Genomic DNA, 13,364 nt, shown 5'->3' with positions numbered 1-13,364 from the left:
TTAGTTTTCTGGCACTCTTGATATCACTATGGATACTTAAATGTCCAACTTCTTCTTTTCCTGTAGTTCCTAACGCAGAACCTACGAATGTCAGTGTGGCAGTCAAAGGTCCCACGGAAATTAACGTGATGTGGAATTCAGTACCATCTGAAAATTTAAGAGGAAATCTGCGTGGCTACAAGGTACAGAAACATGAATGTACCTGATATTTGCAGGCTCACTTTTTCCTGATTTAATTTCTTGAATGTCAAGGTCAACTTTTATTACCGTTACAAAGTAAAAAAACCTGATTTTTTTCAAAAATGTTGTACGAGACCCGCTATTAACAAAGAAAAATGCATAAAGTTGTACTAAACGTTGCTGCAACATTTTTGCTGGAAATATTTTGGTACTCTTTGCGATATTGTCATAGTAACACTCGATTTGTGTCATGTCATGTCATGATCATGTATAAACTAATGTATCAGTTGTAGGTGTCTTTATTAAAGGGCCTGAGATATGCACGTCATACATTCTGGTTAAATTAAAAGCGTGAAAAGTTTTGTCAGAAATACAATTTTAGGTTACTGCCACTATAACTTGATGTTGCTGCTGAGAATTAGTCAAATAAACACCCGGAATAAATGTTAACAATGGTCTACTGATGAATTGAAATAGAACGAGAAAGTCTGAACAGGATTCCAGCCGAAAGGAGGAAAACTCTCCATTTTATCATGCTTGCGCACTATACTTTCAACATAATTTTTCAATAATTTATTCTTGCACTATATTACAGCATTTAATGGATATAAAACAAAGCATCATGGTGATAATTCTTTTACAGGTACGATATTCCAGTGAATCCTTGACGGTTCAAAGACAGAAACGAGAAGTAGAGACAATAGTGAAAGTCTATGATCAGTCTCCTGCTATTATGGATGATGTAACTCCATATTCCCGTTATACCATTGATGTTGCAGCTTTCAATAATGCAGGAGATGGCCCTTATAGTGCTCCAGTAAATGCGGAAACCCCTGAAGGAGGTGAATTTGCTTTGTTCCTATAGGTTTTGAAATACTTGGAAAGATGTATAATCAATGCCATGCTAGGGTTTTCAGGGGATTCTAAAATTGACGTTCCTAACCTCATTTGGGCTCTGCTATCTATTAGTCTATTCATGTGGGTTGTGCATGTGTTCAAAGCAATTGCTCAGAAATGCTTTGACTAATCATATTCAGGCTTAACAAAGACTTTGCAAGATGATTTCAACGGGGGGGGTACATAGGTGCTCTAAGATAAACAATGCACAGTGCAAACCCCAAATGTATGATCTTGCTATTCTTGAATCTTTAATTGAATTAAAATATTTACCGTATATGTATTTGTAATACCCATGAGCACGTGCTTTCAAAGGTTTCTTTGATTTATCCTGCCTGAAATGTTATTTTTGTCGGTCATTGTCCTTAACAATATCTCGTGTCCAATCATTCTTTTACCCTATAAAGAAAAAGTCCCAGGTTTCCTACGAAAACGTACAATGATTGGTTTTGTGCACTGAGAACAAGATCAGTGTATAGTGTCTTTAGATTGCAGTTAGTCTGGCACTCTTCACTGCTGAGAGGAAAGCAGACCACAGAAGATGACATGTAATCTCTCGGATGCTGTATGGACATGCTAACAAATTAATGCCTCAAACATGGTGTATTAAATTTATCTACCCAGTACATAGTATTATGAAAAAAACATCACAGAACTAAATGAATCTGTCACTATAATACAATATGTCATTGTGTTGCAGTACCTGGTCCTGTCGCTAACTATGTACTCACACCTCTATCTGCTGGTTTCTACCTGAAGTGGGATTTTCCAGATCAGCCAAATGGTATTGTTGTCGGATATTTAATCAAGTATCAGAAAAGTGAGTATGTCTTCCTTTGTTTTGAATTGTTTAGTTAATAACGCTATGACAGGCTTCTTCTCGGGTCTTTGTCCAAACGGGGACTAAAAAGTATATTCACTGGATTTTATTTTCACTGAATCATTACTTCAGCAAAAGTTAATTCCAAGCGAAAATAAAGTATTTTACTGTATTAGTACCATATTTATGGGTATTAACACTAGTATATGGTTCATTAAGATGTATCTTTTTTTTCTTTACATTAGTGTCTGGTACTGAGGTTGGTTCTGAGATAATAGTGGATGTTCCTGATGGTCTGATTGATAGAAAAAAGATTGGAGGTTTGAAAGAAGAGGTTAAATATCGTGTGTCAATTGCAGCATATACTGTTATTGGTGAGGGAGAATCTATCGTAAAAGAAGAATTTACCAGAGAAAATGGACGTAAGTTTAAAATGATAAACTTAATAAATACATAAAAAATGGTCTGCATCTGAAATGCGGAGCCTGCCCTCAAACAGAAGGTAGAGAAAATGATGGAGCCTGAAAAATACAAAGCCTGCCCTCAAACAGAAGGTAGAGAAAGTGCTGCATCTGAAATGCAGAGCCTGCCCTCAAACAGAAAGTAGAGAAAGTGATGAGTTTGAATTACAAAGGCTACCTTTAAACAGCAGTCAAAGAAAGTTCTGGAGTCTGAAATACAATGCCTGTCCCTAGAATGTGAAGTAAGCATGGAGTCAGAAATGCAAAACTCTCTTTCAAACCTGATAGAAAAAGTACTACAGTTGGAAATGCAAAGATTATCCTCAAATAGCGTTAAGAAATCTCTGGAGCCAGAAATACAAAGCCGTGTTAACATGAAAAGAAATGCAAACAACAATATACACTAGAAGGAAGTAAACATGAAATAAATAAAAAAACAATCTGTTAATCAAAGTATGTGACCCCCCCCCCCCCCTTTTATGGAATATAGAAGTGTATCATAATTGCTTGCCATCACACACACTAGATTAATAAATATGTCCCTTTGCCATGTCACTAATGTAATAAATATCTATTACCTTATTTCAGCTCCAAGCGTTCCAGAGGCTCCTCTGTTTCCACTTGTAGGCGTAAACTCAATTAATGTAACCTGGGTACCGGATGAGGAAGGTCCGTCTGTTGACGAGTATGAAGTATATTACAGAAAGTCGGGTAAGTTTATCAGAAATGTGTAAAGTCTAATAAACAATTACAAATATCAGCATTATGAATTTGATCTTTTTCAACAAGCTGAAATGAGACTGAACACTAAGAAGTCCGGCTGAGATTGGGAGGCAGAGTTAGTGATCGAAAAGAGAGGTAGGCAGCCAGCCAAAGAGATAAATATAGGAATCTTTTGGTTTGTCTTTTTTACCATTTAATTAGTGTATGTTGCTGATAAATTATTTTAATTTCAACAATAAACCCCAAATCATTTCATAGCTCCTATTCCCAGTTTGTATAATCCTGACTTACAGCGGTAGTGTTTGTATGTTATGTGATGTGATATGAAAATGTAGTCTCTCTATACAAATGTTTATCACTATCACCATAATGCTGTAGCTTTCTACATTACTGCTGCAGGAGAACTCAAAATGATTTTATTCTTGTCATGGTATCGAAGTCTAGCTGTGAACAATCTATCTTTTTCCGTTCACTGCGAGAATCACGCGTTATGCGTGAAATCGAACGTAAAAACAGGACAAACAAAGGTCCTAGTGTCGTAGTGGCATCAAACATCGCGTGGGTTTTGACAAATGTGAAAGTATTTTGGGGACATTTCCGTGCTTAATAATGTGCTGTCGACATTTGATGATAGACAATTTCAATTAATTGAGAGTATTCGAAAGCAATATTTCTCCGTCGAAGATAGGTCGGTCGATGCAAGTTTCGAAATAAAGAAATTCGAGTTCAAAATCAAATTGTTCGATTTTTGCGGCAGACGTTCGACACACACGGAAAAACATCTATTCAATGATGAGGATCTTTGCGTATTACACCAAGAATTTCAATTTGTATTGTTTACTTGCATCATCTGTACCGGTACTTACGTTTGGCAAAGATAAGTGTGTCATTTGCTTCAAAGACAATATGCAGATTGCATATGCAGAGTATTAGTGTATAGCCTTTTTTTCTCTCTACACTGCCATTTATATGACAGATTCAGACCTTAAGAGAGTTTGAACTTAACGTTGCTACTGAGCATGTCACTGCACATATATGTAATGCATTATGGGAAGGACCCTCCAATTGTACCGGTATATAATGAGAAACGAGTATCATACTGGAAACTGGCTTTATCAATTTTAAATAATTGAAAGCAGTGTAAAAATTGATAATCTTGAATAATAGTCTGGTTGCCCCATTTTTTTTTTAGCCCTGCTGTCGACTTTGTCTCGCGGAGCTTAAAATATGAGTCATTGTTCGTGTGAACTTTTTACTTTCTCAACTTCTTCTACAATTCTCATGTCTTTTATGTACCTTGAGCAGACCTCTTAAATTTGTTCATTTCGTGATCTCTAATTTTGATGAATATTTTTGTCCCAAGATTATGGTTAAAAGTGATATTTTTGAGTTCTTGTTGAAAACCGCAAGTCCGATTGCTTTGATACTATACATATAGGTACCTCAGGTAGACCTCCCCCAGATTTGTTCATTTTCCAATGGAATCTTCAATTCTTTGTTTATTTTCAGTAGGACATATTATCACATAGCTTGCTGAAACTCTGAATAGCCAAAACAAATGGTAAACACAGTTTTAGCAGGCGATGTGTTTAAAGTTATTTCACATTCAATTGTGTTGAGTCGAGGTCCTTGACCTTATTAGGTACCAAGATTGGGTCACAAGGGTGTGAATGGTAAATGAATTTAGATTGTAGATCTGATCTTGTGATCATGTGCTTGCTTCTTGTCAAAAAATACTACATAAATCTAGAAATGGCGTAATGCTGATTCCCTGTCAGAACTATCTATCTTGTGTGTTTTCACAAATTGACAACTGAAACACTTTTCAGGGCCACTACATTCAGGTGTTGGTATGACTGACAAAAATAAAATCACTTAGTAAGGTCGGACTGCTAGTCATTTACATACCACCGTATTTGATTTGTCAGTATATTATAAAATACAGAGTTTTTTACATTGTTGTATGACAGGAAAGTAACACTGTTTTTTCTTGCTGTATGCAAATTTGTAGTTTTTAATAGTCATCAATCACTGGCAGGTGGTTTTATTACATCAAACATCCCAAATTTATTTGCAAAAGAAATTTAATCAATCATTGTGCGATGGTAACAAAATTCATTGAGTCACCCTCAATAAATGCATGATTTTTCTTGGGAGTAACATATAAGGATAAATGTCAACAATCTACACCACCTTATTATGCATTTTAAACAGATTTTTCAGGTGTACTGATACAAGGTCAGCTGATCGTCTGTTGTCAACGGCTGCATCGTCTGTTGTCGACGGCTGCAAATCAAATACACATAGCTGCGTGTGTATATTTACAACTCTCATAGTTGCATCAATTCATGCAATTAATGGTGGCAATGTTTTTTTATTGTTCTGTATTGTTGCACTCTATTCTGAATTGAATTGAAGTGTAAAATGTTACTAATAACTTGTAGAACTATTGAATAAATATATCTCAAATCAGATTCAAATTAAACATCAGAGTTATTTCAGTGATCTGAATTTGCTTTCAAATGTATTTATTTTGAAATTTAAAAAAAATCAATTGGGTGAAATTAGCAAATATTAGGTCAGGCCTTTTCCTAGTAATGTATTTGTTTTCATTTATTCAAATATGCTGTAAATTCTATTATTTGTTGTCATTGTCTAGAAAACTAAAAGTCTGAAACATATCAAACTTTAAATATAATGTATTATGTTGGTATAATTCAAAGGCAATACTCAAATTGAATTCTGCTGGTAGTATATTATACCCTCTGCTCCATCTCATTGCATATCCATGAATATTAATTACTTCCCATCATGCACCTTGTTGTGATGTCATCAGCTGTTGGTGGCTATGGTCTGAAATCCTTAACCGTTGATAGAAGGTGAAATGTACGCGTTTTGTTTTCAAACAGTCTGGTTTTTTAAATGCTTACAAAATTATGATTCTACAGATTGTCATCAACTGAGTGTTGTTTCGTTTCATGTTTAAGTTTTGGTAGTATATCTTTCTTTCTTTTTTTTCATTGCGTGGAGAGGGATCTATAAATAGGTAATGGTGTCTGCTGTTGATGACATCCATGTGCATGACACAGTCTGGTTTTTGTACATACATGTATCAGGTGTTAACAGACCGATGCGGTGATATGTGAATTGTTGTTAGTCACGTACAAAGCCTGGACACTGAACCTCTATTGTCACATGCTAATTAGTTATGCCAGAGTGCTTTCAATCCCTGACCTTTTGTGTACTGGTCTTTTCATGCACAGGGAGGTTCCCTTTCTACAGCCAGCATTTTTGTTGCCAGTAGTTTGGTTAACTATCGCTTTCCCTCCCTACCGACATACTTTGATAATATCAACAGGTTGTCTTCATGTCAATATGTTGTTATTTTAGGATCAGAAGAATGGATACTGGCTGGTAAAGTGGATCCTATGGATAAAAATTATCTGGTTATTGAAGATTTAGACAGCGGTACAACTTACGACGTTAGAGTTAGAGCAGTCAACAGTATGGGTGATGCTGATGGCCCAGTCAGTGTGGTTACCACAGCTGGTGCAGGTAAAAGTCGTGTTTTCTTATTTAGACCTATTCTCAGATTGCCGTACTTTTGTCATATCCCCCCCTGGGGATAACAACAATACAAACATGCCTATGCCACGTACATGCCTGCATTCTTCAGAAAGTCGCATGCTTTGGTACATGGACTACATGTGGCGAATATCATGAATTTATTCATTTATCAAGTATGTCATTGTTAAATAATGCATGTCCTCGTTATTCAAGTGCTATTGTATTAACACGCAACAAAAAATGCGTGTTAAACACTGCTTGCCTTTTATAACTCCATGTGTATGGGTTCATGGCCTCCTGTCACCTTGCTGAAATGACTTGGTCACTGCAATAAAAAATAAGTCAGTGATTTAAATGCATATAACATGCTTGTACAAGTCACTGACTTAAACCTTGTAGTCGATATACTATACAAGTCTCTAATATGATAATTTTGTCGAGGGGTAACTGTCTCTGTGACTTGCTGTTTTGAAGATCCCAATTAAATATTCACTGATAAAAAATTCTGCAGTGGCTCTAAATTATTAAACAGTATACACATATTGTATATTTTTTTATTTCAGAAGTAAAACTAATTACACTGAGTCATTCTATGGCCTCAATACAGATTAAGTAAAGTAATGAAGCAATACAGTATATAGGAAATTAAATAATTCCTCAAAACTGGCTTAAATTACTGATATTAGCTATGTAGACTTACTTTTGCACATAAACATTGAATTATGTCATCATCTGCTAGGATTTTAAACAGATTAACACTTGGGTCAGTTTATTATAAAAATTAATTTCCCGTTAATTTATTTTGCAGGTGCCCTTGCGACTGAATCTTCCTTCGTGACAGAAGGCTGGTTTATTGGATTGATGTGTGTTATCGTCTTCCTGCTTATTATACTTCTTATTATCTGCATCATCAAAAGGAACAAGGGAGGAAAATATCACGGTGAATATATTCATATCTCTTCATTTTCTTTCAGGGGAGTTCCGTAATATTAAAATTCCGGAAACATCCATTTGATCTCTCTTTCTAATTATGCAAAGTAAGAGCATCTCATTTGCTGTGAGGTGGCAGTTAGTTACGGAGTGTTCTAGTGTGGTTTTAAAGTTTATTGACTTTCAACTGTGTTCAAGTGAATGCTGAGAATACTCGAGTGTGTTTTCGGCCTTGATGCTCTGTGCATTGGATTGTGTAAATTGTTTTCTGCTACCTGATATGGGTAACTGTTGCAGTGATCAGTCTCCCTTGTCTTATCTTCGCTCTAAGTTTGGCGGTGAGTATGAATCACTTCAGATTGACTGAATAATACCGTCTGAAGTTGCATATTATTGTCTTTCCCCGGTAAAAACAAACCAATTGAAAAAACACTGTAAATTATCATGCTTTCAGTTCAGAGGGTGTTCTCCTGGGACTTAATTAATTACACGCATTAATGTCTATGTACTTGTATTTATTTATTCAATTGTCTCTGGGTGTTGACTGTTTAGTAAGCCAGAGTAATATTATCATATTTTTACAATTTTTTTCTTCACTCTGGAAATTCTATACAATTTCTCTTCACCAAAGTTTTAGCGTTTTAATGTAATAACATAAAATGTGTTCGTTACCGTAATTAAAAACAGTTTTTGTAGACAGGATTTAAACTGATCCTTCTTCTGAGCATTCTTGAGCTGTATAGCATTTAACCACATGGGCCAAGTCAGGGTGTTTATTGAAAGCCAACAGCAGGCCAAAATGGTCGTATATTCTGTTACTTCTGTTGCCTATTTCAAAAGAAAAACATTGTATAGAAAGTATATACACCAAAGCTGTGGATTATCAACCAATTCTAAATAACAGCCGGTCAATTGTAATATCAATTTAACTCCCTGACAGTACCAAATATTTTGTTCTACTGTAAAATACTTCATTTTCGCTGAAGAAATGATTCAGTGAAAATACCGTTTTTCCTATATTTTACATTCAACTGATCAGAAATCGGTGAAAATAAATTCCATACAAAACACCTAAAACTCTTTTTAGCGAAAATTAATTCCAGCTATAAAGTATTTTACAGTAATTGAATGAAAACAATAAAAGTTTGGCTTTTTAACCATTCAAACATCAGTCATCTTTTTTTCACCCTTAACAAAAAAAAAACCATACAATGTTTTACATATTTAAAAAAAAAAATTTATCAAAACCTGTTAGCATTGGGAACGTACAAAATCAAGAAAGAAATGAAATAGATAATGTGCTAAATGTTGGTTGGAAATAATGGCATTCAAATATTACAATCGTTTTCACTAAACATTGGATAATCAGATTGTGGTAAATGTTAATACATCAGAGCAAGTACCTAATAAAATTGCCACTGATTTTATCACTACTAATCAAATCATTATAACTGTAGCCTAAACATTTTTGATACAATGTATACCTGTCTGAGTCCAAGGCGCCATTCTCTCTTTTATTGTTTGCGCAAGACATTTCGTTTTTTAGCGTGAACAGTGTGAATTCTGACCAGCATTGCTGATTTACAATGCTCTTTGGACAATGGCTGAATATCTTTTCAAGCTACATTTTACTTATTACACGGAGGACAGAATTGTTCCCACCTATGTTAAAAAAGACGAGTTTATGTGCATGTCATATCAAAATTTTGTTGAATATCCATGCGAACAGATTGCTTTTTTAAGGCGAATGCAGGCTATTCGTCTGCAAATCATCAAGGAAATACAAGTGAATATATATTGTTTTAATACTGGTACAAGTTGACTTCCATTTCAGTTCGTATTGACCAGTTTTTGGCGGAAAGCAAATCACACTTTCTCTATCAAAAATTTGACATGCCCTGGGCGTGATGTGACCAATGGCGTCTGCTATAGCAAACTCAGTAAATCTATAAGAAAATTCCTGGTTTCCCCCCAAATACGATTTTATAGACCGAACACATTGTTCACAGATTATACTGGGGACTGTATGGTGGTTGAAAAATTAGGTGCACTCCTTGCTGTTGTAATAAATGTACAGTCAAACCTGTGTTAACGACCACCTGTGCAGAGCGGCCACCTGCTCATAGCGACCACCTCAGTACAGTCCCTTCGCAATTTACACGTTAAAGACACTGGATATAGCGACCACCTGTCCAACGCGACCAGCGACCACCCTATTGTAGACCTATTCACACTTTAACCTTTGTATAACGACCACCAACATGTCCATCAGACGGTCTCAGCAAAAAGACAATAGCTACTTGCGAATCGCTAACAGGAAAGTGGCCATATGTTATGTTCAGATTACCGAGTACGCAATCTGTAGACAGGGGTGACAATCGCAACTTGGATTGTGAAGTTGCGAAAAAGTAAAAAAAAACAAAAACAGTTGAATATCATCTGAATGTAACGTCTGGAGACTGGAAAGATTTTAACAACAAATTAAAACAGTTTCATTCAAAGTTGGAAATGAAAAACTAGCTTGTTTCCGATCGGTACTACCCCGGTATACTATCGATCCCCAGCCGGCCAGCGGCACTTCTGTGGACTGTCTCGCACATGAAGAGCACATTCCTCCCGTCCCGAAAACAAGAAAAAGTTTAATTAAATGAGAGATGTTTTATTTACCCTGTCGACATGAAATACCCGAACAAAATAATAAAACATTCGTTTATTTCGTTCTCATCGCGGGATTGCAAAATCTGACCTATTTTGGCCGCCATGTTGTTTGTTGTTGATCGTTATAAATTATGCTAATGAAGCTAGCGCATGGGCAAAACTGGGGGGTCATCTCGGGGTTATTCTCAACGAAAAATGATTTCTATTTTGATCCTCTTTTTTTATAAACGGTAATATCAATAATTCGGGAAAAATTCATTTCGTTTGGGCAGTTTTGATGCGTCGATGTTTGCAACAAATAACTGTAAAATTGCGTGTACGATCATCGTGTTTCATTTCCGGTTCGTTTGACTTTCTGATTTAACGCCGAGAGTTGGAGCAATCGTTACGAGTTTGGTAAATTTTGTTTATTACCAATGCTTCTTCATTTTTAATGCTTGTTTGTTTGTTTTTTCAAACACGGCAACTTTGCCTGTGCATTTTGTCACAGTGTACAATCGACAATACTAACGATGGGACTGATTACCACCTGTGATGGGCTGGGGAATAAGACTGCATGGCGAGAGTGTGAAAGTCCGAGCTGAAACACCAATGCGGCCGATCGTTGACAATCGTTCTTATGCATTAAATACACCAATGAATCCATGGGCAGAATCACTTGGTTTCAGTGAATTTACATGATATAATTTGTAGTAAAAAAGTAAAGCTGTGTAATTATCCAGATGAAAATGAGTGACTTATTAAAAAGACCAATTCATTGTGGGTTTGTTTTGCTTATGATCTCCCTTAAAATTCCCACCCTAATTAATATTCATGATTAAATGAATAAATTAGGCCACCTCCATATAAAGACCACCTGTCTATAAAGGACAGTTTGGCTCAGTCCACTGACTGTCCTTTATAGACAGGTTTGACTGTACCAAATTAGGTTCGACAATCCTGGCGGAATGAAAACCACAATTATCCTTGATTACACAATATCCCGGTGCCAAACAACGATTTCCAACATGGTCTTCTACATTGACTGCTTCAAAGAAAAAGTTCATCATTTCTATAGCATTGGAAGGTCCAACAATGATATCAGATTGTTCGACACCAAATATACTTGTAAGCAGGTTTATTGTGTAATTAATATTAGACGCAAACCGCTGTATTTCTTTCGCCGGTGTACCAATTTCTGCATGCCCGTAACGCCGGTTTCCAGTAGACTAAAAATATATACGAATGACAGACGCCTCGTCAAACCAGTGCAGCTGTTCTGGTCTAAAATCAGAAATGTTATTGATAAAATCAAGCATTCGTTGTTCGTTAATGTCAGTCGTTGACTTTGCAGCAATTACAAGGTCGTAGGAAGCAAAAAATACAAGTATTTGGTCTGGCCATCCATCGAGGGCCGTAGGTCCGAGGCGTATGTTGACGTGGGCCTAAGGACCACGTCTGCTAGGGGGATCCGTGGTGGCACACATTATCTTGGCGTAACTTTGACCGAATTTCACGCCGATAAATACTAGGCTGTCGCCGTTTATAAAATTCATTTCAATATGCTGTAAAATATTGCCAGTCAAGCATGTTCTGTTACCACGTTTTCGTCCGTGCTTCCCAGCTGAAACATCACTGCTAGTAATAAGTTTAGTGCATATATTATTCGCAGTACTTTTTGACACCCTAGTTTGTTGTGCAAAACTGCAAATTGACAATTTTCTGTCGTACACTAAATTGTGTGTCGAATTATGAGACTGCATTTTTTCACCAAATTACATGTACTCCCGACTTTCCCGCGTTATATGCTCTGGGTGTCTGGACACACTACTGGGACACACACAAAGGTAACATTTTATGTAAATGAGTTGAGTACAGACAGTTATACATGGTATCAAACATGTTTAGGCTACAGTTATGTTTTGAATAGTAGTGATAAAATCACTGGCAATTTCATTAGGTACTTGCTCTGATGTATCAACATTTACCACAATCTGATTGTCCAATGTTTAGTGAAAACGATTGTAATATCTATTTTAGGTGACCAAGACAACATATACATGTACCTTTCACTGAATTACCTACAGCTTAAAAGTATGGGATTGTTTATTGGAATAATTTTCAGTTTATCTTAGATTAAAAGACTGTATGCGAAGCTATTTGTTTGAAAAAAGCGAAAGCAATATATTGGCATCCTATGATTCTATTGTGCAATCCCAGAGATGGAAAAGCCCCGGTTGAATTTGAGTGGCAAAATTACCTTACTTGGCGTATCTAGTTTGATTGGAATCAGTTGTTAATACTTATATCTGTTATTATTCAGTAACCATGGCAATTGTTATATATTTAGTCTACCTGTAATTTGATATTACTCGATATTTGTATGTTTTTTCTGAAATTAACTATTAATATGCAGGAGTCGCCATTTGTTGAAATATATCATGAGATATATTTATGTCTTTTGATAGAAAGGCCAGAGGTTATACTCGGTATGTGACAAGCATGCTGATTTAAATACAAGACATTTAATCATGTTTCTGTTGTTGTATAGAAATGGGTGTTTTGACTTTTACTGTGTATGTCTGTGCAACCACTGTGAAAACTCCTCCACTGAAGTGACACTATGGGCGTACTGTGAACTTTTTTTTTTTTTTTCTCCCAAATTTTGCAAGTCAGTGAAAATAGAAAAAATTTTTAACCAATGAATATTTTTCTAGGATTTGAGTGTCAATGACTTTCATCTTTTCATTTCAATTTTGTTTCACAAATGTCTAAAAATTATCAAACCTAAAACATTCTTGTAGCAATAATTACAATTTCCTGGCTATATATTTTCTGCTGACTGAACTGCAAGACTAATTCTTATAACAATGTCAAAACAAGTTGACAGTAAAATAAATGATTTGTGTAAATAATTTTGTGTCACTATAACGGGAAATATATTGAAACAATTATTGAGCTTCCCATTCATACATCAGCGATGTAAAAATATAAATTCAGTTGAATGTCACCATAAATACTGCCTTACTGAATCATGACAGATGTCTAGGAGACTCGTTTACCCTTTATTTCAACCCTGGATGGATAAACGTGGCTGACTTTGTTGGTGTGCTTCAACATATGTTGTCCTTATTAACATATTAGTGTTG

The 13,364-nt window shown here is 35.8% G+C and overlaps 1 protein-coding gene across 2 annotated transcripts in view; it reads left to right on the top strand.

Moving 5' to 3' along the window:
* Positions 1–13,364, top strand: part of LOC100313687 (neuronal cell adhesion molecule) — an 81,395-nt gene that overhangs the window by 63,113 nt on the left and 4,918 nt on the right. For both annotated transcript variants that reach the window (XM_085497017.1, XM_085497019.1), the window contains 7 exons: positions 67–182; positions 824–1,022; positions 1,778–1,897; positions 2,143–2,319; positions 2,947–3,069; positions 6,472–6,636; positions 7,457–7,588. In XM_085497017.1, coding sequence (XP_085353143.1) covers positions 67–182; positions 824–1,022; positions 1,778–1,897; positions 2,143–2,319; positions 2,947–3,069; positions 6,472–6,636; positions 7,457–7,588 — 1,032 coding nt within the window. The remainder of the gene's footprint in view (positions 1–66; positions 183–823; positions 1,023–1,777; positions 1,898–2,142; positions 2,320–2,946; positions 3,070–6,471; positions 6,637–7,456; positions 7,589–13,364) is intronic.

Source organism: Saccoglossus kowalevskii, chromosome 3 (genome assembly GCF_978046115.1).
Source record: "Saccoglossus kowalevskii chromosome 3, keSacKowa6.1, whole genome shotgun sequence".
NCBI lineage: Eukaryota > Metazoa > Hemichordata > Enteropneusta > Harrimaniidae > Saccoglossus > Saccoglossus kowalevskii.
This window is presented reverse-complemented; position numbering and strand designations above follow the sequence as displayed.